Raw genomic sequence first — 26,357 nt, forward strand, 5'->3', positions numbered from 1 at the left:
GGCGAGTCGGAGTGAATGGTGTGGGTTGCGGCAAACCTTCTGGGAAAGGAAGGAGAAAGAAGGCCGCGCTCCATGGTGTGTGCTGCTGGGTGGCTGGGGTGTGGGGCTGTGGGTGAGGTGCTTTTCCTCTTTCCATTCTCGTCAGATGCGCTCAGGGATGGCAAGGAGATCAAGTGGCCGGATGCCATGTACCCAGACCTCCACATGCCCTTTGCACCATCCTGGTCCCTGCACTGGGCGTACAGAGATGGACATCTGGTCAACCTGCCAGTTAGCCTGTTGGTGGAAGGAGACATCATAGCTCTGAGGCCCGGCCAGGAATCGTTCGCCTCTCTGAGGGGGATCAAGGTAGCTCAGGACTTTTCTCCTCCCCTGGAAATGCCGTGGGAGCATCCACAGGCAATGGTGGGAGGGCCCCAGGGCTTAATCCTGAAGCTTCCTGGCCAGCTCACGGGCTTCTTGGCAAGGGCTCTTAGGAGAACAGAGAAGGGCTAGAATATTTTTCTCCTTCTTGGCCTGTTCTTTCTTTTCTCTGCCCCTTAAGCTTGTGGGAATCCAGTTCCACAGCTGCCCCCAACCCTCCGCCCCACAGCTGACTCTTTGCTAACTGATGGTCCCTAACCCAATGAACTGCTTCCATTTAGCTGGAATTGTCAAGGAAGGGTGGCTTCCGAATGAACCTGTTAATTGCCCTCAACCTCCTCCCCCTTCCTCCCTGGCAGGATGATGAACACATTGTCTTAGAGCCCGGAGACCTGTTTCCCCCTTTCTCTCCACCCCCTTCCCCCAGGGGAGAAGTGAAGAAAGGGCCACAGAACCCCCAGCAGCACCGACTCTTCCGCGTCCTTGAGACCCCTGTGATTGACAACATCAGGTAGGGTTGCTGCCCTGCCTTCCTTCTGTCCCCTGACTTCTCCTCGTCCCTAGTGGCTCTGTGAGCTGGGGGCAGGGGGTGGGTGACGAGGAGCCTTGTTTACGCTGAGGTTCCCTTAGGGCAGGCACCTCTATGGGGTCTTTTCTTTAGTGTCTCATGAGCATTCCTAGACTGGGTGATTGTTCCTCTCCCCCCTGTTGGAACTCTGAGGGGACGGCTCTGGAGGCTGCCCCAGACCCCTCTCTTGGGGGGCGGGGGACTTGGTGGGGGACAGGGAATAGGAGAGATTGCCTGACTCAGTGATGCCCCGTAAAGGTGCATGTTTCTGGCCTCTTCCTGAGAGTTTGCACAACTGTAGGGTCACCCCTTTCTGCAGGTGGTGCCTGGACATGGCCCTGTCCCGCCCAGTCACTGCTCTGGACAACGAGCGGTTCACGGTGCAGTCGGTGATGTTGCACTACGCTGTGCCTGTGGTCCTGGTGCGTGAGGCGGGCCGCGCGGGGCAGGGGAGAGGGCCAAGGAAAAGGGGGAGCCTCAGGGCCAGATTCAGGTGAGCGTGTGAGTGAAGACAGGGATCCCAGCGTGAGCTGGCCAGTGCTGGGGTTGGGGGCGTGTGAGTGGGCAGAGGAAAGGGAACCTTAGAGCCCGAGTGTCTCTCTGGGTGGCGGGGGCTAAGGCTGCACCTCTCCTGTGCCCCAAAGGCCGGCTTCCTCATCACCAACGCCCTGCGCTTTATGCTGAATGCCCCTGGGGTCACGTCCTGGCAGTACACCCTCCTCCAGCTACAGGTAACCCCCACCGTATCCCGACTGTCGTGCTTTGCACTTTCTGTGGCGCCTGGGTCCCCTCACGGCGCCCTGATTGTTCCTTCCTCTCTGTGGCCCCAGGGTCCCTCAGGCTTCAAACTTAAGAATGCCTGCTTTCCTTCTTCTCTTCTTGCCCTGGACAGCTGTCCCTTTCTACTCAGGGAATGGCTTCAGGGCCGGGGAAGCCCTTCTCTCCCTCCCTCCTTCCAGGCCAGCAGCTCCTTGGGAGCCTTCAGTGTGGTTCGCGCTTTCCCAGGTGAACGGCGTCCTGCCCGTCCTCCCCCTGCTCTTTCCAGCCCTCTGGGTTCTGGCGACCGCCTGTGGAGAAGCCCGCGTCCTGGCTCAGATGAGCAAGGCCTCTCCCAGCTCCTTGGTAGGTTGTTCCAAGGCATCTGGAGGACAGTGCGAAAAGAATACAAACCAGGAGCAAAAAGCGGGTGCCCAGCGAATGGGTGCAGACTGTGGGCCCGGCATGTGGGCAGGACTTGGGCAGCTCTCCAGGCCAGGCCTGGGAGAGGCCAGTGAGCGTCTGTCCTGGCGCTCAGCAGACAGGGGATTCGGGGACTGCCCGGGTGTCCTTTACCAACGGCGTTGGGAGCCTTGCTGGCGTGGGGCCCCCCACCTTCCAGCTCGGAGGCCTGTGTGAGGGTGGCCCCCTGAGCCGGCTCCCTCTTCTCTGCGCAGCTGGCCAAGTTCTCGGAGGACACTCTCAGCAGCTATACAGAAGCCGTCTCCTCTCAGGTATGCTCACCTGGGACACCTTTGGTCCCAGGCCTCCGTAGGCACCGACCTGAGCTCCCTCAAGCTGGCCCCTTGTGGAACCCGGGGGCTCCCCTGCCTTGTGGCCATTGAGTCTCCTGTCTCATGAGGGCAGTGCGCTTTGCCCAGACAAATGCCTCTCCAACCCCAACTTCCTGGCATCCCTGCACTGTTTCCTCTGTTGGCCCCAGAGGCTATCTCTAGGGAAATAATGCTGGACTTTGCCTCTTCCGCCAGGAAATGCTACGCTGCATTTGGGGTCACTTCCTGCGGGTGATCCAGGGGACGTCGCCGACGCTGAGCCATAGTTCCAGCCTGTTGCACAGCTTGGGCTCTGTCACGGTGAGGCTGGGCCCCGTGGGAGGACCCCGCCTCAGCTGGCCTGCCGCCTGGCTATGTGTGGGGTGCCTTTCTGCCACTTACGTGGACCCTGGCAAGTTGGGGAATGCCAAGCCTCCTTCCCGATTCCTGTCTCTCCCTGCAGGTCCTATGCTGTGTGGACAAACAGGGGATCCTGTCATGGCCAAACCCCAGCCCGGAGACCGTGTTGTTCTTCAGTGGGAAGGTGGAGCCCCCACACAGCAGCCACGAGGACCTAACAGATGACCTGTCCACCCGCTCCTTCTGCCACCCCGAGGTAGAGGAGGAGGTATGGCCGGCTCCCGGGGACCCAGCTCTGGGCCCTGCCGGTGGCCTCGGGGAGGGTGAGGCTAAGAGGGAGAAGGACGGCTCGAGCACCATTAGGATCTGCTGGGCAGTTGAGGCGGAGCCCCCACAGCCAGCAGTGAAGGGACATAACCGCCCTGCCTCCTTGGTCTGTGGCAGCTGTTGGGACCCCAGTCCGAGGCCTGTGCTCCTTGTTCTCTTCAGCCCCACGAACGAGATGCCCTCCTGGCTGGCTCCCTGAACACTTCCCTGCACCTTTCCAATGAGCAGGAACGCGGTGACTGGCCCGGTGACGGTCCCAAGCCCCCTGAATTCTACTCTCACCACAAAGCACACGGCCGCAGCAAACACCCATCCGGCTCCAATGTGAGCTTCAGCAGGGACACAGAGGGTGGTGAAGAAGAGCCTGGCAAGGTGAGAGGAAGCTGGAGAGCAGCCGTGGGGTGTCCCGGCCTCCCTGCCGAAGAGGCTATGGGGCGCAGATGTCACGGCCTCCGTTCCCAGGCCACCAGGCTTGGCCAGGCAGGGCCGCCTCCCAAGGCCTCACCTGGGACCCTTCCGGGAAGTAGGCCCTTTCTCCCTTTCTGGATTTCGCAGATGGTAATTGGTCGGGGCGAGGCCCTTTCTCCTAGTTACCACCTTCTAAAGACAGAAAGCTGGCGGCTTCCTCTAAAATATTTCCACCCGCCTGAAAGAGATCCTTCATTGTTCCCTCCCTGGCCTGGGTACTGCCATCGTTGGGGATAGCTACTAGAAGCAGCTGAAGGCCAGCAAGGGCAGGGAGAGGGTGTCGGGGAGGGATGCACAGAGCGTGAGCACGAACCCTCCAGTCTGACGCTGTCCTCTCCCCTCCACGTTTTCCTTGAGGCCCAGCCCGGGCTGGAGGGCGAGCCGTACGAAGCGGAGGACTTCGTGTGTGACTACCACCTGGAGATGCTGAGCCTGTCGCAGGACCAGCAGAACCCCTCCTGCATCCAGTTCGATGACTCCAACTGGCAGCTGCACCTTACCTCCCTGAAGCCCCTGGGTCTCAACGTGCTGCTGAACTTGTGTAACGCCAGCGTCACGGAGCGGCTGTGCCGGTTCTCAGACCACCTGTGCAACATCGCCCTGCAGGAGAGCCACAGCGCCGTCCTGCCCGTGCACGTACCCTGGGGCCTCTGCGAGCTGGCCCGCCTCATAGGTACGCTGGCCGGTGCTTCCGAACCTGCTGGTGCCCCGTGGCCGCATGGAGAGCGCCGTCAGCCCTCTTAGCTTCTTCTTTTTTTTTTTTTTTTACTGTTTATTTATTTATTTATTTTTATTTAAAAAAAAATTTTTTTTTAACGTTTATTTATTTTTGAGACAGAGAGAGACAGAGCATGAACGGGGGAGGGTCAGAGAGAGAGGGAGACACAGAATCTGAAACAGGCTCCAGGCTCCGAGCTGTCAGCACAGAGCCCGACACGGGGCTCGAACTCACGGACCGCGAGATCGTGACCTGAGCCGAAGTCGGACGCTCAACCGACTGAGCCACCCAGGCGCCCCTATTTATTTATTTTGAGAGAGAGAATGCAAGCAGGGGAGGAGCAGAGAGAGGGAGAGAGAATCCCAAGCAAGCTCCGTGCTGTCAGCACAGAGCCTGATGTGGGGCTCGAACTCATGAACTGTGAAATCATGACCTGAGCCAAAATTGAGTCGGACGCTCAACCAACTGGGCCAGCCAGCGCCCCAGCCCTCTTAGGCTCTGACCACCCCCTTTAGCCAGGCACCGTTCGGCAGTGCTTCCTCATCTCGTCTGGGAAAGTAACCAACAGAGGGATGAACAGGGGACAGGAAGCAGCCCAGCCTGACTGGGCTTGTCTCCGTGCCAGGGAGGGCGGTGCAGGTGCTTCCTCCCGGACACTCTGAGTTGCTATCCCTCCCCCTGCAGGCTTCACTCCTGGGGCCAAGGAGCTCTTCAAACAGGAAAACCACCTTGCACTCTACCGCCTCCCCAGTGCCGAGATGGTGAAGGAAACCTCGCTGGGAAGGCTCTCCTGTGTCACCAAGCGGCGCCCCCCCCTCAGCCACATGATCAGCCTCTTCATCAAGGACACCACCACCAGTGAGCCTTCCAGGCTTGGCCAACATCAGGCCAGACCTTCCTGGAGCTTGGCAGGGCGGAGCTTCTTTTAGGCATCCCTCTTTAGGGGCAGCCCAGGCAGATGAGCTCTAGATAACGTCCCGAGTCTTCTTTGCACGTGGCAGGGATTGGATTTGGGGACTGGGGCTGGGATGGCGTGGCCACAGGGGCCGGGACTGTTTGAAGGACGGGCGGCCTAGTGTCTGCATCACAAGCCCGGCACCTCCCACACAAGCCTGGGGCATTGTGTGGAGACCCCCAAGGTCTCCTTAGCACCCTTCTCGAGGATGGCAGGGTGTTCCCTGAGTGAGTGAGCCGGGAGGAGGGCAGCGGTGGCTTGGGGCACTCACGGCTCGGCCTCTTCCTCCCTGCCTCAGGTACAGAACAGATGCTGTCCCATGGCACGGCGGACGTGGTCTTAGAGGCCTGCACAGACTTCTGGGACGGGGCCGACATCTACCCTCTTTCGGGTTCTGACAGGTGGGTGAGGAGGCACACGCCAGTGCTGGTCGCAGACCGCCCTGCCATCTGCCTTCCCGCCGGCCCACGGGCAGGGGGGCATCTCGGGACTGCTCGCCTCACTCCTGCCCTGCTTCCCTGGCAGAAAGAAAGTGCTGGATTTCTACCAGCGAGCCTGCTTGTCTGGCTACTGCTCTGCCTTTGCCTACAAGCCCATGAGCTGCGCCCTGTCCTCTCAACTCAACGGCAAGTGCATTGAGCTAGTGCAGGCGCCTGGCCAAAGCAGCATCTTCACCATGTGCGAGCTGCCCAGCACTGTCCCCATCAAGCTCAGCACCCGCCGCAACAGCTGGAGCTCTGACGGTACCGTGCACGTCCGTCCCTGTGGGGGCCCCGAGTGGGGAGGGCTTCCGGAGGGCCGTGGAGTCCATCATAGCAGAGGGGACAGTGGGCGCAGCATCAAGGTGGCACTCACCGCCTGGTGATGTGGGCCAGTCCCTTAGCCTTCTCGTGGATAGGTAGGTGCTTGCTCTGGTCTCCTCTCCTCACAGGTTTCTTGTGACACTCCGGTGGGATACTGGATAGCAAAGGGCTTTCTTTGAAAGTTATAAAATAGCAGTATTTATAGAACATTGGCCTTACTTGAACCAGACAAAAGGCCAGGTCACAACCCTGCTGAAACAGAGGGACTCAGAGCCACCCTGCCCCTCCCCACTCCACCAAACAGACAGACTCACAGGGGTCTTATGACCCAAAAGACCATGAATTGAGGCCATTGCTGAGAGTGAGGGCAGCCCCCTAGCCTTGGACCAGGGCTGGACTCTATCGTTACTCCTGAGGATTGTCACCTGACTGATGAGTACCTCTCGTTGTCTTTTCTCCTGTGTCCGTTGGCTCCTTTGTATGTCTTGGCTGTGTGTGTGCGTGGCTGTGTGTGGTCCCCCGGGGCCCACGTGCTCATTGATTTGGGTGTGGCATCTGTGTGTGTGGCCTGGGCCGCCTCCTGGAATCTGCTGGTTCCTGGGTGTTCCTGGCCGGGCTCTGTGCCTTGTGCCTACCTGAAGAAGGGATCGGGGAGGTGCTGGAGAAGGAAGACTGTATGCAGGCCCTGAGCGGCCAGATCTTCATGGGCATGGTGTCCTCCCAGTACCAGGCCCGGCTGGACATCGTGCGCCTCATCGACGGGCTGGTCAATGCCTGCATCCGCTTCGTCTACTTCTCTTTGGAGGATGAGCTCAAAAGCAAGGTGGGGAGAGCCACCCCTCTCTGCTGCCCCTGATGCTTTCTCCCATGGGCTTGTGGGCCCATCTGTTCGTGGCCATCTGCCTTTTGCAGGTGTTTGCAGAAAAGATGGGCCTGGAGACAGGTTGGAACTGCCACATCTCTCTCACGCCCAATGGGGACATGCCTGGCTCTGAGATCCCCCCCTCCAGCCCTAGCCATGCTGGCTCCCTGCATGATGACCTGAATCAGGGTAAGGGCGAAGTTTTGTGGTGGGGACGAGATGGGTGTGGGCACTTCTCTCCTGGGAGCTACAGCTAGAAAGAGCCTCCGTAGATCCTTCCTGATAAGTACATTCCCTCGGAAAATGGCTCTCGTCTCCCCGCGGTAACAACAGTTGACAGCGAAGGAGAGGAGACCCAGATGCAGGAAGTTCTCTGCCATCTTCAGGGCAAGGAAAGGCCCCCAGAAAGGCTGACTCCAAGGTGAAGGACAGGCTTTCATCTCCACAGTGTCCCGAGACGATGCAGAAGGGCTCCTTCTGATGGAGGAGGAGGGTCACTCTGACCTCATTAGCTTCCAGCCGACAGACAGTGACCTCCCCAGCTTCCTGGAGGACTGCAACCGGGTATGACGGCAGGGTCTGTGCCCCTTCACCCCCAGAGGTAGCTGAATCGCTGGCCCCGAGAAGGGGGGCAGGGAGGGACGGACCCTTCTCCCCAATCCTGAGGCTCCTGGCATCTCTGCTCTCTCCAGGCCAAGCTGCCCCGAGGCATCCACCAGGTGCGTCCCCACCTGCAGAACATTGACAACGTGCCCCTGCTAGTGCCCCTGTTCACCGACTGTACCCCCGAGAGTGAGTACCGTAGAGGAATCTGGGCTGGACGAGCTGGGGAATCCAGGGGGCTGGAGCTGTGGGTGTGCCCTTTCTAGGGAGTCAGAAGTGACAATCGTTCCATGATATTCATCCTCCTGGGGGTAGGATTGTCCCCAAGAGGGGCCTGCTTCCCCTGTCTCCTGCTCTCCTGCCCCGTGGGTCTCTTCCCAGAGCCTCACACAGGGCTCCGCCTACCTGACTCTTGTGCCCCCTGACTGCACCCCACCCCAGCCATGTGTGAGATGATCAAGATCATGCAGGAATATGGGGAGGTGACCTGCTGCCTGGGCAGCTCTGCCAACCTCAGGAACAGTTGCCTTTTCCTCCAGAGCGACATCAGGTCAGGATGACATCCTAGAGCGGGGGCTTACACGGGCTGGGGCATGTTCCACGGCTGATCTTGCCCTAATTGGGACCGAGGGACCTGGACATGGTGGAAAGAGAGGGAGCAGGTGCTTGCCTAGTCCTATGGGCGATGGGATGGGGTCTTTGCGGAGTGTTGCTGAGGGGTATGCTTTGCCCCTGCGCCGAGCAGCATCGCCCTGGATCCCCTGTACCCATCCCGCTGCTCCTGGGAGACCTTTGGCTACGCCACCAGCACCAGCATGGCCCAGGCCTCGGATGGCCTTTCTCCCCTGCAGCTCTCGGGGCAGCTCAACAGCCTGCCCTGCTCCCTGACATTTCGCCAAGAAGAGACCATCAGCATCATCCGGCTCATTGAGCAGGTGGGGGCTCGGGAAGGCGGTGGGACGTGGGGCCTGCATGGGGTGGGGAATAGTGACACAGGCTCCACCTGGGCTCCCTGGGGCAGATGTACCTGCAAGAGAGCCTTTCCCGGGCACTGTTATTTGCCTCCACCCTTTCCTAGCAGGAGCATCTGGGGCATCTGGCTCTTGGCTGAGATCTGTCAGCTGTAAGCCTGGCCACAATCTGTCCCTCCCGGTCCCTAGGCTCGGCACGCCACCTATGGCATTCGCAAGTGCTTCCTCTTCCTGCTGCAATGCCAGTTGACTCTCGTGGTCATCCAGGTGAGGTGGGGCCGGCACAGGCATTGCCCCTCCCCCGCCCGCTTCCCCCCGCCCAGGGCCAGTTGAGTCTGAGGTGGCAGTTCCGGGGGATGCGGCACAGCCTAGGGGCCCCCGAGCCTCTGTGAAACCCCTGGGCTTTCGGTAATGATCCCATCAGCAGAATAGTGGCCCCTGTGGCCCCGGCTCCCCTGGGCACCTCTCTGGGCACAGGGCCAGGCGGTCCTGGGGCTCCAGGCATCACACTGTTCGCTAGAATCTAATCATGCTTCCTGGGCTCTCCTTGTCCAGTTCCTGTCTTGTCTGGTTCAGCTGCCACCGCTGCTGAGTACCACTGACATCCTGTGGCTGTCCTGCTTTTGCTACCCTCTGCTCAGGTGAGAGTCATTCTGCCCCTCCGTGCCCAGGCAGGCAGGGTTGGGATATCCCCGAGCAGCCCCAGGAGCCCGGGTTCCGTGAGACCCGCTTAGTGCTCACGTCTCCTGGTGCAGAGGGCACTGGGGGGCTCTCTCTCCTTCGTCTTATCCCATCTGCTCAGACCTCCCCTCGCGTCCCAAAACTCCCGAAAGGCTACCCATGTGGGAATCGGGGGACAGAAGGCCACAGTTGCCACGCTTCACCAAGTCCCTGCTTTTCAGCATCTCTCTGCTGGGAAAGCCCCCGCATAGCTCCGTCATGTCTATGGCCACGGGGAAGAACCTTCAGTCCATTCCTAGGAAGGTGAGCCACGTGGAGCCCTGTGAGCCTGGGCCTTTCCTGAGGGACGGGTGCGTGGAGGGGACGGGGCCTCGGGGGAGAGGTAGGGGCCTCCATCAGGACTTCCGCCAACCGCAGGGGAGGTGGCGGTGTGGAGTGGGGAAGCGTCCTCCGCGCCTGGGCCTGCCCGTGTCCTGGAGGGCCCGCCGCGCCTGGTGCCGGAGGGGCCGCTGCCGTGGGGGTGACCGGCCTCCCTCTTCTCTGCAGACCCAGCACTACTTCCTGCTCTGCTTCTCGCTCAAATTCAGCCTCACCGTCAGCTCGTGCCTCATCTGCTTTGGCTTCACGCTGCAGAGCTTCTGTGACAGCTCCCGGGCCCGCAACCTCACCAACTGCTCCTCCATCATGCTGGGCAGGTGGGTCCTGACCCCACCCCCCCCTCGCCCGCCCCCTGCGCACTTTCCCGGGGCCCAGAGGGGGCTGAGTCCACCCCTTGCTTTGGCAGTCATGCCGACACAGCTCCAGCCTGGTTTGACGACTTTGCCAACGGGCTGCTGACGGCTCAGAAGCTCACGGCGGCCCTGACCGTCCTGCACACGGGTGAGAGGCTCCCAGGGAGGGGGCCGGTGGCGGCCGGTGGGGCACCCCGGGGGCAAGGCCTCAGCCGGTGGGAAGTCTAACACCGCCCGCTGGCCCTGTTTTCTCCAGTCTTCATTTCTATCACCCACGTGCATCGCACCAAGCCCCTGTGGAGAAAGAGCCCCTTGACAAACCTCTGGTGGGCCGTGACGGTGCCTGTGGTGTGAGTATCTCCGGGCGGAGGTGGGGGAGGGGCAGGGGACTTTGGCAGAGACTAGGGGGCTCGAAGGCAGGAGTTGAGCCAGAGGTTGAGTGCTGTCCCCCTTGAGCTACTCGTACTGGGAAAAGCAGGGCGGGAGGCAAGAAGAGGCAGGTTCACGCAGGGCTGTCACTTCCCCCCTGCAGCCTGCTGGGGCAGGTGGGCCAGACGGCAGTGGACCTACAGCTGTGGACGCACAGGGACAGCCGTGTCCACTTTGGCCTGGAGGACGTGCCTCTGCTGACATGGCTCCTGGGCTGCCTCTCCCTGGTCCTTGTGGTGGTCACCAACGAGATCGTGAAGCTGCATGAGATTCGGTGAGCTGCCAACTGGGCACTCCCTCCAGGGTCAGGCGCGTTCCCCAAGCCTGTCACCTCCCGGGCACTTGCCTGCTGCCTGGACTTCCATCCTTCTCTGGGGTCCTACCCTGTTCCCGGTCTGGGGTTCTGCTCTAACCTGTGCTTTAATCTCCTGCCCCACCAGGGTCCGGGTTCGCTACCAGAAGCGACAGAAACTGCAGTTTGAAACGAAGCTGGGCATGAACTCCCCCTTCTGAGCCATCGGCCACAGTGCCCATAGTTGCCCTGGTCCTGGGGCTAAAGCCAGACCAGTTTCTGAGTCTGGGGAGTTGGTATCGGGAAGGTTTCAGGGTTTCCTCTTGCGCCCCATGGCACTGGAGGCCCAGCTCTGTGTCAGACCCAGCTGTCATCCTGCCCCCTCCCCGGGGCTTAACCGTGGAGGAGCTGGTGAGCCATGGCCTCGGCATCAGGCCAGTCTGGTCTTGAATGTATGACCTAGTGCACTTAGTAGAGGGGCCCTTAGCCCCCTCCACCTGTGGGCTGCCCCCCTCTTTAGGGGCTCTTAACCCAGGGCCCTCTGCTCTGGGGTCTCCGGGCAGAGCCGTGAACTGTGGGGCCAGGACCTCAGTGGTAGCAGCCGTGGGAGGTCCAGACAGGCCACTGTCGAAGGCAGCGGTGGTGGTGTATCCTCCCTGCACCCCAGCCTGTCTTCCTGGGGCAGGAGCCTGGACGTGGTTGAGTGTTTCCCCTCCCTCCTTCTACGGGGGAGCCTCACGCTCAGACCTGAAGATGAAGAGCCTGCCCCCCCCCCCGCCCCCGCCCCCGCCTGGCCCTGACCCCTCTTCCTGTGCTGCCTTCAAGCTGGCCTCGAGCGTCAGTCTTGGGGATGTGACCCAGGGCTCCTTTTAGCCCCCTGCCGTAGTTCTCGTGTGAGAATGTTTTTACTGGTGTATATTTTTTACTGGAAATGAGCCTTTTAGGAATGAATGTAGACTGGTTTGTATTAAAACTTGTAAATTGCCTAAGAAAAATCTGTGGCTGGTCCATGAGGCAGCCACTAAGGGGCCCGCCCAAGACTTTGGCTGGTGAGGGAGCCCCGAAAGCGAGGGGAGGGCCCGAGCCTTCCTCCTTCCACACTGGCAAGAGCCCTCAGGTCTGGCTCAGGTGAGAACCCTGGGCTCCGAGGTCCACGGCACAGATCCAAACACACAGCCCGATCACGTGGAATGACACTTTCATTGGTGTTAGTTGGGAGAAGAGGTTAATGGTTACAGAGCCGGGGCCTGGGCCAACCAGATCAGGCTTCCGGCCCCGAGGTGGGCAGTGGGCACTCTTGCTGTGGTTCGAAGCCCCTTCCCTTGTGTCCTCTCAGGTGGTTATAGATAGAATAAATTCCATTTAAAATATATGCATTTCTCTCTGCTTAAAAAATAACATTTACAGTTGAAAAAGTTTGGACTTTGGGCATCTGTCAATCCCACTGCCCCCATGCCCGCCAGCTTTTCCTCACTGAGGGCAGGCAGCAGCAGGAGCAGGGGCTGGCCTGGGCACCGCCACTGCCGCTGACAGCAAGCCCCTGGCTGCCTATTTCCATGTCCTGTGTATACCTGTGGGAACTGGGTCAGACACACAGCTTTCTCCAGCCTTTTAGAGTGCCAGGACAGCACGGCACAGCAGGCGTCAGTAGGTCCTCGGCACAGACACTTGAGACATTGGAGGTGGTAGGAGGGCGGAGGAAGCTCTTACCAGGGTCCCTGTCCACGGGGGCAGGGCTGTCTGGCCAGATGACACAGCGGGAGGGAGCCCTGCTGACATGTGAGGTTCTGACAGGTCCCCTCAGCCTGTCATGAAGACCGCCCCCTAGAGCTGCAGTGCTGAAGGTCGCTGGCTTGGAGCAGCAGGGGGGACCCTGCTGGGGGCAAAGGCAACAGACGCTGCACCGCTGACGGCTGCCAGAAAGTCTCAATCAAGCATGGCATCCAGCTGGTCAGCCAGGGCATCAAACATGGTGCTGATGTCATCCAGAATGTGCTTGGTGGAGGTGCCGGGAGGGCTGCAGCGGGGGAAGGACTGGTTCAGATCAGAATGCACCCTGCTGGCCCTGGGCGGGCAAGGGGCTGTTCCTGAACACCTGGCTGGTGCCAAGCACTTTGTGTGCCCCTTGCTTCTCCCAGCCTGCTGAGGCAGCAGGCGCTAGTGTCCATTTAGTGAGAGCTCCGGGGCCCAGGAGGAAGTGCTGTGCTCAAGCTCGCGTGCCTCTAAGCGATGGCCCCCAGGATTCCCCCCAGGTCACATCTGGGGAACTTAAGAACCAGGGCTCCTCCTGTTTTAATAGGGGTCGCCCGGGCCTAAGGATCTGTATGGGACCACGCCCCCTCCCACATTCCCAGGACCCCGGGGAAGAGGATTCAGGGGGAGCTGTTCCTTCCCTGCAGCCTTCTCTCCCTCCCTGCCCACCGGGCACCCAGCACCCCTCACCCTTCTCGTTCCTCTGTGCCAATGCTCTTCTCTGCGGCCCTTAATGCAGCCGCCAGGGATGAGCTGGTCTGTTCCAGTCTCTGCTGGGCCCGGCCAGAGCCCACGGCTCCAGTGCTCTCTGGCCTTGGAGGGGGCACGGGGCGGGGGCCAAGCCGAGGAGCCAGCTTAGGACCAGAAAATGCCAGCTGGGTGCAGGCCACAGACACAGGCTTGGGGGCTGTTCCTGCAGAGACAAAAAGGTTGGCCGTGACTTGGCTGGGCTTGACACAACCCTTGCAAACACTGCCCCCTCCTGCAGACCCTGCCTCGTACCTGCACCCGGCACCTTGATGAGGGCAGCGGGGGAAGCTGGGGGCTCGGTCTCCCCATGCCGCCAACTGCCCGCCGAGTTCTCCAGAGCAGGCCCAGAGCAGGGGGGAGCAGGGGGCTGGGCTGGGGAGCCGGAAGAAAGAGGGGCTGGAGCTCCCTGAGTTGGAAGGCTGCTAGGGTCAGGCCGGGGAGGGCTGGGAGAAGCTGAGGAGGGGGCCTCGCCGGGGGTCTGGGAGGGCAGGGGGGCAGCGGGGCTGGGCGTGGCACTGGCCACTCCGAAGGCCAGAAGTGCCGTCTGCAGCGGCTCTCTCTCCCGGCATTTGGGCCTCCGCTTAACAGTGTCTGATTCTGTGAGGTTGAAATCGAGGCCAGCGGGCACAGGCGTCTCCCGGGGTGGGGGGCCAGCGGGCTTCGGCCGCTGTTTGATAGTCAGGTTCCCCTCCTCGGCAAACGGGAGCCCTTCTCCTGAGCTGCCCCGAGATGGGGGCGTCCCCTCAGGTCCTGGCTCCTCCTCCTCTGTGTCCGACACGGGGCCAGCTGGGGCAAGTGGGCCGGGGGGCTCTGATGGGCCAGTTGGTTCACTTAGTGTTCGCCTTCGGGGCACAGAGGCCCCCTCCTTGGGCCCCGGGCTTCCGTCTAGTGGAGGTGGCTCCGTGGTGGGGCCAGAGACAGAGCTGAGGCGTTTAGGGGGTGGGGGTGGGGGGCCTTTGCGTCGGGCACGAAGGGCAAAGGACTGGCTGCGGGGGGCCCCTCGAGCTGGAGTCGGGCTAGGGCTGGTCCGAGCTAGGGCACTGCGTCCCGGTCGCCGAGTGAGGGTGGCGTAGCTCCCCAAGGCACTGCCCACTGGCCCTTCAGCCTCTCCCTCTGCTTCCCCCTCGGTGGGGCCGGGGCGGCTTAGGCTATGGGACCGGCGCTTGGGCCGAGGTGGGTCTGGAGGAGTGGCGGGGGGACCAGCCAAGTAGGAGAAGGCACGAGGTGCACCAGGAGGTGGCCCCGGGGCTGGGCTGGAGGGTGAGCCCTGGGGATACATAAAAACATAAGGCGGGGGGCCTTGACCAGGAAGTGGGGAACAAAGCTTCGGGGGCCGCTCTGTGCCCTCTGGAAGGTTCCTCTCCTGTGGGGTGCTCGGGTCTCCACCACTGGGCTGGGGGGCCGGCTGTTCCTGGGAGTGACCGGACCCTCGTGAGCGTGCTCCAATGCTCTCCTGGCTGGGAGAGCGGGCAGGGGGCAGGGGGAGGGGCTCGGGGCCACCCCCAGCCATGGCTGCCTGTAGCTCTGGGCTCAGCTCACTGCCCTGAAAGGTGAGGAGGCGTGGGCCAGCTGCAGCCGGACCGTCCCCGTTCTCCAGCCCCTCAATGGCCATCAGCTCCGGGCCTCTGGCTAGACGGCGGCCACCTTCAGCTGGGGCCTCCCCCTGCAGTAGGCCCCGCCGAAGCTCGGCCAGCCGTTTCACTCCCAGCATAAGCTTCTTCTGATGACCTGAGAGGGGACGGGTAGAGGCAACAGGGTTAGTGGGGGTTACAAAGGGTCACCTTGGTCCCCCTGGGATCCCATTCTCCCTTCTGGGCCTGACCCCTGAAATCTTTTTAGAGACCCTGGGAGGCACGTGGGGGCCCGGCCACAAGGCCCCAGGGCAGTCCTCACCGAGCTTGTTGACCCCGATCTCTTGCAGCTCCTCCCAGGTGAGGTCGGCCACCAGCCCCATGGAGTCGTAGCCACTGCTCACCAGCTGCTTGTGGTACTGCGGCAGCCCCAGCGCGCACAGCCACTCCAGCAGGTCCGCCTGGAAAAGGACCCCAGTGGAGCCGGGTCCCCAGCCAGCCTCAGCCCCCAAGCCAGGAAGGGCCCACACAGCCATGGCTGAAGGTGGGTGCCGGCACCAGCCACCTGCTTACCGGGATGTAGTTGGGCAGCCACTCGGCGATGCTGAGCTGAGCAATCTCCGAGGCGATCTTCTTCCTGTGCCCAGGCTTGGTGACCCCGATGGCCGTCAGGTCCTGCCACACAGACTCGTGCCGTTAGGCCCCCTCCGGTACCCACTGGGCCCTCTGCTGCCTTCCTGCTGTGGCACCTACCTCAGGCGTCATACGGCTGATGGTTGGCACGTCGTAGCCGGCCTGCAGGAAGTGGGCGGTGTAGCCTTCCAGCTGGAACTCACTCAGCCAGTTATGAATGGCCTGCGCATCCTGTGGCGGGCGGGCAGAGAGTGAAGTTAACAGAGCGGGGTCTATGGAGGAAGAGCCGAGGCTGGGGCCCAGCCATCAACCCCAGCCTCCCCTCGGGGCCCGGCCAGAGCAGGGACTTGAGTCCATACTGAGGCCCATCCCACGCCGGGCCCACAGCCCACTTCTCATGCGGGGGTGGTGGTGGGGGGGGGGGGGGTGTCACACCTTCCCCTCCAGCAGCTGCTCCGGCCTCACGTCCTGGGTGAAAAGCTGTTCCCCAGAGTGGTAGTTGACCAGAGGGCGGTGGCTCAGGTTGTCTTCAAGAGGGAAAGAAATGGAATCAGGGGTGGCAGGATGGAGGAGTGCCCGCCCGGGTACCATTTACCCTTCCTACCTGCCAGGGACGGGGGGTGCAGTCCTGGCAACACCTGGTCCTCTCCGGGGGAAGGCAGTGGCTAGAGACAGGACAGGAGCTACTCAGCACGTCGGGGAGCTGACAGCGGGGCGGAGGGCTCTGTCCTAGCCCCAAAGCCCCCTCCCTCCTACCTGAGCATTCTCAATAAGAAGGCCGGTGCCATGGCCGTTGGTGCCCTCGGAACTCTGCCCGCTGCCGGCACTGCGGATGCTGCCCACGCTGCCCTCGCTGCCCACGCTATTCCTGTCACCTGCTGCAGGGGCACAGGCAAAGGGGTTAGAGCCCCAGTTGGCCTCACCAACAGCTGACTGGCAGCTTGCCAAGACCAGACACCCACCCCAGTGCCCAGCATTGCCCTCTGGGAGGATGTACCTGGGCTATCTGGGCTGAGGCCCACCCGAGGGAGCTGGCCATAGGTCAGAGAGTGCAGGGGGTCATCGGCAGGGGGCTGCTGTGTCCGAGAGAAGCCTGGGCGGAGGGGGGTGGGCACCGATGGGAGGCGGGGCGCGAGGATGCCCACTCGCTTGCTGACCACCTCCACGATGCCTGGGGGGAAGTAGCCCACACGGTCCGTGCCCCTCTGGCTCTCATGGATGTGGCCCTTCCAGCGGCCGTCGGGATGTTGCTCAAGCACCTGAGGCAGATGGGGCATGGGGGGGTGACGGCATCGATCACTTCCTGCACCAAGCAAAGGCAGGCAGCCAGCCCTATAGCCATGGTCCAGCTTTTCCTTTCCCCGCAAGGAGCTGATGCCCAAGTGCACCCACAGTTCTGCCCTTCCTGCCAGCATCCGGCCCAATCCACCTGTACCGGGGCCTCACCGTGATGACATCCCCTGCCCGGACATTGAGAGCAGTGGGATCGTGGAGGTTCCAGAAGTCCTTGAGCGCTCGGACCTTCAGGATCCCCGAGGCCTCTGAGAGAAGATACAGGGCTGGCATCATCTGAGGGTCCTTAGGGTGTCTTCCCACCCCTCCTGTCCCTTTCACGACCCTCCCCCGGGTTCCCGTTACAGCAGTCCCCTGACCAGCCCTAGGTTTGGGGGTGTGGCATCTTGCTCCTGGGACACTGCTCCTGCTCCACTTCCTCGTACCCACTGGAGTGGCTCTGGCCACCCCCTCCCCCAACCCTGGGCTGGGTCTCCCCTCACACACACTCACCACGCAGCAGCTGCTTGATTTCTCGGCTGGCCTGGGAGGTGGTGAACTGATTCACAATGTCCAGCGCCGTCTGGTTATACGTGTTCCGAATGTTCACATCCACCCCGCCCTGGGTGCACAGTGTGAGCACACACTAAGAGCTTCACTGACCACCTCCCCCAGTCCTCGTGACTACCCAGGAGGCGAACGGTACCCACTACTTTCGAATTTTACAGACGAAGAAATGGAAGCTCAGAGATAGGATCAAGGACGAACTCAAGGTCATTCAGCTAGTGACAGGCAGAAGTGGGGCTTGAACCAGGGCTGTCTGCTTTCCAGTCACAAGGCCACTGCTTACCCAAACACCACCTTGTGGGTGGAGACCCCCTCCCGCGTGCGGGCTGCCTGGGCGCCCACACTTACCTCCAGGAGCAGCCGGACTACCTCGGTCTTGCCATACAGCGCAGCCTCGTGGAGTGCGGTGCCCGTCTTGGTCTGGCGGTTGATCTCGATCCCAGCTCTCAGGAGCTGCCTGTGGCGTAGGGGGGTGGTGAGTCACGGGGGTGGTGGGGGCAGGGGAGGAAGCAGACTGCCCCTGGCTGGGAGAGTGATCCAGAGCGAGAGTGAAGAGGGCGGCAGGGCACCGAGGGGACATCACCCATTCCACAGGAAAGGGATGAGGAAGTGGGGGTGGGGGGCGGTGGGTACCTGATGACCTCCCGGTGGCCGTTCTTGGCAGCCAAGTGCAGGGGCGTGGTGTAGTTGGGGTCGCACGGGTCCTTGGCCTCACCCTCCAGCAGCGCCACACACAAGTGACTGTTCAGTAGTAGCTGGGCCACCTGCAGCAACCAGCACCCAGGTTGGGCTTCCTCCTGAGACCCCACAGATGCCCACGCCCTGGCACCCTAAGGGCTACAGGCCTCACCTTAAGTCGCCCAAACTCGCAAGCCAGATCCAGGGGCGTCTTCTTTGCCTTGTTGACCAGGCAAGGGTTGGACTGATGCTGGAGGAGCATTTCTGACTGGGGTGTAGGGAGCGGAGTGAGGCGTCGGGCCTGGCCAGCGCCCCCCACCCCCACGCCCCGGCCCCAGCGCCCCTGCAGGCAAACAGGCTCTCATACCACTTCATAGTGTCCGTACTGGGCAGCCAGATGCAGCGGGATCTGCCCGTCCAGCGAGGCGGCGTTCACGGCCGCGGAGGCCCGCAGCAGCAGCCTCACGGGCTCCAGCCGGCCTTGCCAGGCTGCGTAGTGCAGTGGGCGCATGCCTGCAAGGAGGGAAGGCGGATCGGGGGAGGTCCTGGGATGTGGTGGGGTCAGGGGAGGGAACTGAGCAGACTGGAGAGCCACCCTAGCTGCAGGGGGAGACGGACCCAAGGGCGGGATGCTGGTCTGGTCAGGGAAGTGTCTGCTTGCATGGGGCTGAAGTCAGAATCCCACCTTGCCCACCATGGGTGATTCCTCACGACAGGAAGGTAACCTCAGCCTCCTCATCTGGAGAATGGGGTGTTAGTACCACCCACGACCCCAGAAGGCTGTGAAGATTAAAGAGGTCAAGCATCTGCAGGCCAGAGAAGCTGTGCCAACACGTATTAGCATTGCTAGAGCGTAGCAGGAGCGAACTCTGAGCACAGGGTCTGGCTAGGGGACACACCGGGGTCTCACCATTGCTGTCTTTGATGTCAACGGTGGCCTGAGCCTCCAGTAGCAAGGCTATGAGCTCCAGGCTGCCCCCCAAGGCGGCATGATGGAGGGCAGAGAATCTGGTGTGGTGGGTGGGACACAGGGCAGGGGTGTTAGCGAGCGGTGCCCCACCCCCCAAATCCTGGTCTTCCACACCAGACTCATCCTGGAGGCTGGCAGGGATGAGTTACTTGCCCACTGTGCCCCCGCTCCCCCACCCTGCCAGCCCTGCCGTGGGAGCGCAGAGCAGCGGGCTACAGCATGAAAGGGCTCAGTGTCTGGGCTGAGAGGCCTGTTTGTCTGGCCTCCCCCCCCAGCCAGCCCAGGGGAGGGGGCCGTGGGAGCAGGAGCCCGAGGGCTCCTACCCTCTGGGGAGAAAAAGGGGGCCTAGCAGGAATCTGACCCAGGAGGCCCCTCAGAGAGGCACCAGGGCTCCCTCCCCTCACTCAAGGATAGCTCCACAGGCAGGAGGGTGGGCAGGAACCAAAGCTCTCAGCAAACACCATTCAAGGGCCAAGTTTGAGAGGGGAAGGGATTCTAGGGCCCAGGGCTTTCCCTTTACCCCTCCCCCACCCCCACAGCTCTCGAGGGGGACAGGGGCTCACACTCACCCATCAGCATCCTGGTAGTTGACGTTGAGTCTCTTCGTGGAGCCGAGGAGCTCTGGGGGATCAGAGCAGAAGGCATCAGGACACGTTAGAATGATCCGCCCTTACCTGCATCCTAACCAGCGCTCCCACCCCACCCTGCTCCCTAATCCAGCTGACCTCTTGGTGTGCAAGAAAGCACCTGCCCCATGGCCCTTCTGTGATCCTGTCCCTGTGGTTCCCCACCCGGCCGGCCAGCCCATCAGCTTGAGGGCACCCAGTGCAGGGAGCTGCTGCAGCAGTGGCCTGGCTTCCCTGGGCCCCCAGCCCAGCTTGTTTATAGAGCCAAAGGGGGCGGGAAAGGGGGGGACTGGCATGCCGTGCCCTCAATGGACAGGCCCACGAATGCATGGTTAGCATTCCTGCCTGAAAGGGCCAAGGAGTGTCTCATTGTCCCACTGGGCCGAGGGGGGCTGCGAGAGAAAGGAGAGGGGCACTAGATGCTGGAGGGTTGCGGGGCAGATGCCAGGAGTGGGCCCAAGCCCGGGGACATCCCTGAGTGGAACGTGGTGAAGAAGGTGGCATCAGACAGAACCTGCGCTGTGCCCAGCTCTGCCATGTACCGGCTGTGAGATCCTGAGCAAGTCACTTAACCTGTCGGGCTTAGTGTCCTCGTCTGTAAAATGGGCCAATCACAGAACCGGCTCACCAGGGTTGTGAGGATAATGCCTGACCCTCGTCTGCACGCCAAAGATGGGAGCCGCTGCCCTTTAGGGCTCCTTACACGTTAGCCATCATGGCCCACATGCCGTCCTTCAGCAAAACTGGTACAGTCCCCCCACTGGCTCCTGTCAGGGAGATAACTGCTGATTCTGCACCCACAGGCTCCCCAGCAGAGATGTCCACGCCCCGGGCACAGGGCTCTCTACGGGGTGGTGGCCAGAGGAGCCAGGGGCACGGGCAGGCCGCTGGTTCATCCCTGTCAGGAACGGTGACAGGATTCAGGCAGGTGTGCTCCTGGCAGGGGCCAGGACACAGGAGGGGGCGGTCCTTGAGGGGGAAGGGGAATGTCTGTCACAGGCGGGCCCCTGCCTCCTGCTGGAACCCACCCTTGCTGGGAAGGAGGAGGCCTGGCTCAACCCAGGCTGGGCAGGGTGCCAAGCATGCTGGTCCAGGCCTGCCCTCCAGGCCCTGGTGGGCCCCTGAATACCCCAGCAAGACAGGGCTTCATTCCAACAGGGAGGGATCGACGCGATAGTGAGGAGCATGGGATGGGGAGAGAGGGGACCAGCTACGTCTAGGGCTGAGCCGAATTAAGCTATGTACTACGCAGAAAAGGTAAATACAGAGCTGGGCAGTGACAGAAGGGGAGAAAGGGTGGGGCTGCTGGAAAGAAACATAGGCCTCCCAGCCTTCCTCGAGGCCCCTTGGAAAGCCCTTGTCACACAGAACCATTCAGGGCAATGGAAAGGAAAGGGGCTTTAGAAGCAGGAAGTGTGTGGTCCAAAGTCTCCCCCTTACTGGCTGCACGACCTTGGCCAGCCAGGGTACCTCTCCGAGCTTTGGTGAAGACAACGAGGTCAGCGGGGAGGACACACAAAAAGTCCCTCCACCTGCTGCCAGCCTGGAGAGTCCGGAATGGGGCAGCTCAGTGGTGAGATACAGCCCCTCCGGGGAGTGGCAGGACAATGTGACAGGAGGGACAGGAACAGGGGCAGGGGCAGGCTGGGTGGCTCTGTTCTTTCCAGAACAATGGCCGGAAAGGCGGTGGGGGAGAGGCTCAGAGTGACTGGGCTTGGGACCTTGGCTGGAGGGCGGAGGGTCCTGGTTCCTGGCAGTGGCTCCAGGCACTTCCCCTGCATCACAATCTTCTTCCCCGGCCTGGCTCTGGGGGTAGAAGGGTCACTCCTGATTTAGGCTCAGCCAGAGGATGTGAGCTCACTGGGCCACCCTCAGCCCACCCCATTTCCTCTGGCCAGAGAAGGAGACAGCTCAGAAAAGGGAGCAGGGGAGGGAGAGAGGGCAGGGGTGAGGCCAGGGCAGCTGCTCCTCTCTCCTCCCAGCCACCTGCTCCTTTAAGAGGACCTGGGAGGGCAGGGAATGCCAAACCACCAGTGACCAGATATCAAATGGAGGAGGCTGAGGGAGCACCTCTCTTTGGCCAGCCAGAAGGTTCTAGCCATCCACCAGAAGGATAAAGGGGAACCCTGGCACCTCCCTTTCCATCAGTTTCCTCTGCCTCACTGTGATATGGAGTAGGAGTTCCCAGCCTCCCTTCTGAGAACTGTTTTAGAGTCACCTGGAGACCGTTTTGATTTGCAGAGTCACAAGAGCTCTAGGATGATTCTAACTCTGAGGAAGAACAGGGAGTTGGCACTTTCAGAAAAACCACTAGGTAATTCTGATGGGCAGCTGAGTGCAGGAGCGAGGAGGGAGGACAGGGACCCTGATCTGCCACATAATGTCTGTGTGACCTTGGGCAAATCACTGAACCTCTCTGAGTGTCAGTTTCCTTATCTGTAAGGTAGATGTAGAAATACCCATCTCACAGGGAATTGAGGGATTATAACATCTCATAAACTGTGGGGTCTGCAAGCATCACCTTGTGATCTCCTTTTTGCACCAGATTTCCTAGCTTCTCAGAGGACTGGGAGGGGAGGCTCAGTGCCAGGGCCTCACAAGGAGGCCCAGGACTCTGTCACTCTGTGGCCATGCCTACATTCTGTACAAGTCTCCTTGGGGGCTGAGAGAAGGGATCTCTTCCCCCATTGGCATTTTCCCCGGGGCGGGGCACCTTCCCGGGGCCTAGGAGTCTGGCTGTGAGGTTCCCGCCACCAGCCTCCAGACCCCACCCACTTGCCCTCCCGAGGGCCTCACTTTGAGGCCCCAGAGCTGTGAGGCCAGCAGCAGCTCAACCAAGGCCCTACTGGGCAGGTCGCCAAAAACAACACAGAGGTGAGGGGAGGAGGGGGAGTGGTTCCCACTCTCGGGCCTCCAGGGCCCTCCCAGGACCTCCTTAGCACCCTCCTTCTATCTGCTCAACCTGCATCTACTTCCCCAGGGCACAGAGACCACCCGCTGCCAGCGCCCCCCACCCCAGCCACCATTCCCATCTCCCCATACCTTGGGTCTCCTGCCCTAGTGTGCAAGTGGGTGCACATACACGTGTACAACTCCCAGGCCCTTCAAATCCATCCTTCTGGCACCCCAAACTCCCAGGTGTGGGTGAGGATAATTATATGTCTTCACATAGTCTGGGGGGCCCCTTCCTGTGCTTGGGGCTATAGCCCCGGCACTCTGAAGGAACCTTCCCACACCCAGCCCCAGTCTGGTGGCAGGGGCTACCTCCTGCCCCTGCTGGTCTAGGAACACAGAACGAGTCCAGTGTCCTCCTGGGGCTGCGCAGAGAGCTCGCCCTGAAGTCCAGAGGTCCACTCTCCTTGGAGGAGTGGGGTGGGGAGGGGTCTCACCACAGAGGTACCCAAGAGATGGGGCTCAGGTGTGGCCACCCATGCATAGAGCCCCTGTAACCCCGTCAAGACTAGAGACCCAGGCTTTGGAGAAACCTCTAGAAAGTTAGCTTTGGCCACACACACACCCCAGGGGATACAGACAGATAAGTCCAGGGGAAAGGGGCTTTAGCAAGAGCTGAGATAGTGGTGAACCTTGTTTTAAAGCAGTAGAGATCTCTTTTTAAAAGCTATCTTACAGGCATCCCCACTATGCTGACATAAATGCAGAGATGCAGTTGCTGAATTGGGGGATGGGGCTGAAGCTCTAGCTATTCAGTCTTTCCCAACCCACTGCCAGAAATCTCGTGGCTCCTCTTCAGAAAAACCACCTGCTAAAGGCAACTCCATGAGGGCAGGAATTTTGGTCTGTTTCATACACTGCTGCAGCCCGGTGTGCCTAGAACAGAGCCTGGCACACTGTAGGCACTCAAAAAACCCTTGAATGAATGTATTTCAACCCTTTTACTTTACAGGTGAGAAAACTGAGGCCCAGAGAAGTTAAGTGATTTGCCTAAGGTTACACAGCAAGGGGTGACTCAACTTCCTCTCTGGCTCTCTCACAGAGGCATTCCTTATACAGAATAAGACGGTCCTCCTACTCAAGTCCCCAGATCACAGTGATCCCCAAGCCTCTCTCTGAGCACACAGGGGAGGGTCTCAGCTAGACAGTCACCCCCCCACTCCCAAGCACTCACTTGTTTTTGCAGCCTTGACTTTAGCCACCAGTTTCTGCACACCAGTCACATCTCCATTCTTGACAGCGAGGATCAGGTCCTGTTCACGACCCATTCTGGTCCCTGGGCTGGGATCTGGGATCAGGAGTCCAGGGCAGAGGCAGGAAAACTTTAGGTCTAAGCCAAGGTCTCAGGGTACCATGCTTTGGCCCTTTGGAGGGCCAGGTGTCCTGGGGGAGTGTGTCTGGTGTCCCAGGCAGTGGGCTTCTTGTTAGGCACTGATGGGTACTCCCTCAAGGTGTTTCGTGAGCTGCCACCACAAGCAGGAAAACCGATCTCTGAGGGGGTGGAGGCTGCGTGGAAATCTGGACAGATATCTGCTTGCAGCGTCTGACGGCCCAGGGATGGGCTGGGGCTGGGCACGCCGATCTTCCCAGTGTGGCTCAGGAGCACCGGCGCCCACCCAGAGAGCAGCCAGCATTCCCTCGGGCCTCGGGCAGCAGCAGTGGACAAATCTCAAGGGTCTGGAAAAGGTGCAGTGCCTCTGCTGAAGGCGGGCCAGGCCTGCAACGGTCCCAGAAGTGGGGCTCAGAAGAAGAGGAAGACAGGGCTTCCAGGGAGCCCCCAAGCCCCCCTAGCTGCCCTTTTGAGTCAAGGAAGGGCCAAGCCACTCAAAGCGGGGAGACAGCTGCCAGGCATGAGAGCAGTATTTGGGGGAAGGAGGTGACTTTCTGGGAGGGGGAGGCTGAGTCACTGAGGCCCCAGGGCACCTGGCAGCACCTCAACCTGGGGGCAGGAGGGGCCCTGGCAGCACGACACACTCGGGCAGGCTGGGCCAGCAGCCTGTTCTCCACAGCCTGGGGCTCTGACACCCACAGACAACTGGTGGGCCAGGAGGTGGAGCCTGGAAGGGTCAGGCACAGGCAGGCGTGCAGGGGTCACTCCCTGTGGAAGGTGCCTGCCCCCAGACTCCTCCCAACCGAAGCTTTACAATAATAGCTGGATGCCCTAGCCCCAGGCTCTTTATGAATTCAAAGGGTGGGGTGGAGAGCTTATAGCTCCCCATTTCTGGCCGGGGTCGGCCTGCTGGACAGGGAGGCTTTACAGCACCTGTTGCTGACCCATCCTCAACCCTCGCACGGGATGAGGAAGCAGCTGGGCAGAGAACAGAGACAAGAGCTGGGGTACTGTTTGCAAATGGGGCTGCCTGGCCCCCCAAGCCTGAACCTGAGGCCCGGAGCTCCGAATTCGCTGCAGAAAAGCTTACGTCAGTTTTCGGTGGCCAGGAATTTGTTGCCCAAGTCCTGTGGCATGAGACCCGCGCAGGCCTGGGGCCCTAGCTGGGGTCTTCTTACTCCCAGAACGTCCCAAGCCCAACCCAGATGGCACTCCTGCTCTTGCCCGCAGCCGACATGGGAGGAGGGCGCCCCTGGTAGAGCTTGGGGTCGGGCTGGCTCCCCCGCCCCCCGGAATGCCAGTTCAGCGCCGCGCAACCCCCCAACCCAGCCCAAGCCAGGCCGACCCGGGGAACAAAGCGGCGGGAGCGACCGGGAGAGCCAAGCGCCGAAGGGATTGATGCATGAGGACGGAACACGGGCGCGAGGAGAACGGAAGGAGCAGAGAGACGAAGGCGCCCGCCGATCGCGAAAGAAAAGTTAGTTTGCGCCCGCCCTCAAAGGTGCTGACCACCAGCGCAGGCCCCACAGTCTCACCTCTCCCAGCTGCCCCGCCGGGGGTCCGGCTGGCCTGGCTCAGTCCCTGGCACTCTGGACCGTAGCTCCCACTGCCCCCCTTAGCCCCTTTCTCCTCCTTCTCCTCCTTTTCCAAGGCCGGCTCGGCGCCTCCCGCAGGAAATCCCGCCCCTCCCCCCTCCCTCCCGCCGGATCGGGAGCAGAGGGACCGTCCCGGCCGCGCAGTCGGACTGTCAGTCAGAGCCTGCGGCCCCGCCCCCATCCGTGCCCCGCCCCGCCCCCAATAGCTTTCGTCCGCCCTGGGCACGCTAGCCCGGTCAGCGCATGCGCCCAGGTGAACGGGCCGGGGAGGGGTGAGAATGCGCGCCGCGGTGTCCCTGTTGCGGAGCCGCTGCCACCTGGGGCCCTAGAGTTCAGACCTAAGGGCGAGATGCCCTGCTTATGACTGGGTGGCAGAGAAGACGTTATGTGAAGGGGTCTAGAAACCGAGATGTGGGGACCCCACTTGGGAAGCCCCCTTCCTTTTCGCCCTTCGCCCCTACTGGGACTCCCACGGTGACCTCCGCCCACGGCCAGAGTCGCCGACTCAAAGTCGCTGGTTAGAGCAATGGTGCCACCTAGCGGACCATGTCGGAGAGGCGCACGGTGGCTGTTGCAGGGACCCCAGCCTCCAGGAGGTGCTAATGACGGGCCGGAGTGGCGCTTCAGCACCATCGTGGGCCGGACAGCTCCTCCCGCCCCCGGCCCTGGAAACCCGGCTTCTGAGCCCCTCGGAAGGGACCCAATGGTAGACCAAGAAGGAACTCCGAACCTACCCAGACCGCATCTGACAGCCCACGATGGCCAGTCTACGAGGCTGGAATGCGAGAACCCACAACTCTCCCTTCTCTAAATCCTTTCTTCCCTCCTTGTCCAGCCTGAGTGGTGGAGACTAAGCGTCCCAGGGCTAAGGAGGGGAAGATCATTTATCCATACTACACTCTCAGACGCCGGGGTCCTCAATTTTTACTAGAGAGGAGCCCAGGGCAGGGCTGGGGAGGAGAGGAGCTCCTACAAATCCAGAAACCTGCAATCTCTCTGTC

At 61.3% G+C, this 26,357-nt stretch overlaps 2 protein-coding genes across 17 annotated transcripts in view; one reads left to right on the forward strand and one right to left on the reverse strand.

Moving 5' to 3' along the window:
* Positions 1 to 12,032, forward strand: part of TMEM94 (transmembrane protein 94) — a 33,786-nt gene extending 21,754 nt beyond the window's left edge. For 5 of the 13 annotated variants that reach the window (XM_060645396.3, XM_060645397.3, XM_078438154.2 and 2 more), the window contains 27 exons: positions 146 to 348; positions 723 to 874; positions 1,251 to 1,353; positions 1,576 to 1,662; positions 1,937 to 2,053; positions 2,365 to 2,421; positions 2,677 to 2,781; positions 2,924 to 3,088; positions 3,310 to 3,519; positions 3,973 to 4,288; positions 5,018 to 5,191; positions 5,587 to 5,689; positions 5,814 to 6,031; positions 6,733 to 6,914; positions 7,004 to 7,142; positions 7,402 to 7,517; positions 7,646 to 7,745; positions 7,998 to 8,106; positions 8,302 to 8,491; positions 8,717 to 8,794; positions 9,083 to 9,168; positions 9,430 to 9,511; positions 9,755 to 9,903; positions 9,993 to 10,087; positions 10,196 to 10,289; positions 10,472 to 10,642; positions 10,809 to 12,032. In XM_060645396.3, coding sequence (XP_060501379.1) covers positions 146 to 348; positions 723 to 874; positions 1,251 to 1,353; positions 1,576 to 1,662; positions 1,937 to 2,053; positions 2,365 to 2,421; positions 2,677 to 2,781; positions 2,924 to 3,088; positions 3,310 to 3,519; positions 3,973 to 4,288; positions 5,018 to 5,191; positions 5,587 to 5,689; positions 5,814 to 6,031; positions 6,733 to 6,914; positions 7,004 to 7,142; positions 7,402 to 7,517; positions 7,646 to 7,745; positions 7,998 to 8,106; positions 8,302 to 8,491; positions 8,717 to 8,794; positions 9,083 to 9,168; positions 9,430 to 9,511; positions 9,755 to 9,903; positions 9,993 to 10,087; positions 10,196 to 10,289; positions 10,472 to 10,642; positions 10,809 to 10,881 — 3,674 coding nt within the window. In that variant the 3' untranslated portion in view covers positions 10,882 to 12,032. The remainder of the gene's footprint in view (positions 1 to 145; positions 349 to 722; positions 875 to 1,250; positions 1,354 to 1,575; positions 1,663 to 1,936; positions 2,054 to 2,364; positions 2,422 to 2,676; positions 2,782 to 2,923; positions 3,089 to 3,309; positions 3,520 to 3,972; positions 4,289 to 5,017; positions 5,192 to 5,586; positions 5,690 to 5,813; positions 6,032 to 6,732; positions 6,915 to 7,003; positions 7,143 to 7,401; positions 7,518 to 7,645; positions 7,746 to 7,997; positions 8,107 to 8,301; positions 8,492 to 8,716; positions 8,795 to 9,082; positions 9,169 to 9,429; positions 9,512 to 9,754; positions 9,904 to 9,992; positions 10,088 to 10,195; positions 10,290 to 10,471; positions 10,643 to 10,808) is intronic. The other 8 variants (XM_060645399.3, XM_078438156.2, XM_060645403.3 and 5 more) reach the window with 5 other exon arrangements.
* CASKIN2 (CASK interacting protein 2) lies at positions 11,842 to 25,441 on the reverse strand. 4 transcript variants are annotated; one of them, XM_060645411.3, is made up of 20 exons: positions 25,297 to 25,441; positions 23,606 to 23,719; positions 19,423 to 19,474; positions 18,794 to 18,891; positions 18,251 to 18,396; positions 18,056 to 18,151; positions 17,839 to 17,969; positions 17,554 to 17,662; positions 17,152 to 17,260; positions 16,813 to 16,907; positions 16,364 to 16,625; positions 16,123 to 16,244; positions 15,971 to 16,031; positions 15,802 to 15,893; positions 15,487 to 15,597; positions 15,307 to 15,408; positions 15,056 to 15,194; positions 13,415 to 14,890; positions 13,103 to 13,325; positions 11,842 to 12,677 (listed from the first exon to the last, which is right to left on the reverse strand). In XM_060645411.3, the coding sequence occupies exons 2-20, from the start codon at positions 23,697 to 23,699 to the stop codon at positions 12,587 to 12,589; spliced, it is 3,609 nt and encodes a 1,202-aa protein (XP_060501394.3). In that variant the 5' UTR covers positions 23,700 to 23,719; positions 25,297 to 25,441; the 3' UTR covers positions 11,842 to 12,586. The 4 variants fall into 4 exon arrangements, with proteins under 4 accessions (XP_060501394.3, XP_060501393.3, XP_060501395.3 ...); XM_060645410.3 differs by having other exon boundaries at positions 23,606 to 24,148; XM_060645412.3 differs by lacking the exons at positions 23,606 to 23,719; positions 25,297 to 25,441 and adding an exon at positions 19,579 to 19,714.
* Between the last annotated feature and the right edge of the window lie 916 nt (positions 25,442 to 26,357).

Source organism: Panthera onca, chromosome E1, assembly GCF_046562875.1.
Source record: "Panthera onca isolate mPanOnc1 chromosome E1, mPanOnc1 haplotype 2, whole genome shotgun sequence".
NCBI lineage: Eukaryota > Metazoa > Chordata > Mammalia > Carnivora > Felidae > Panthera > Panthera onca.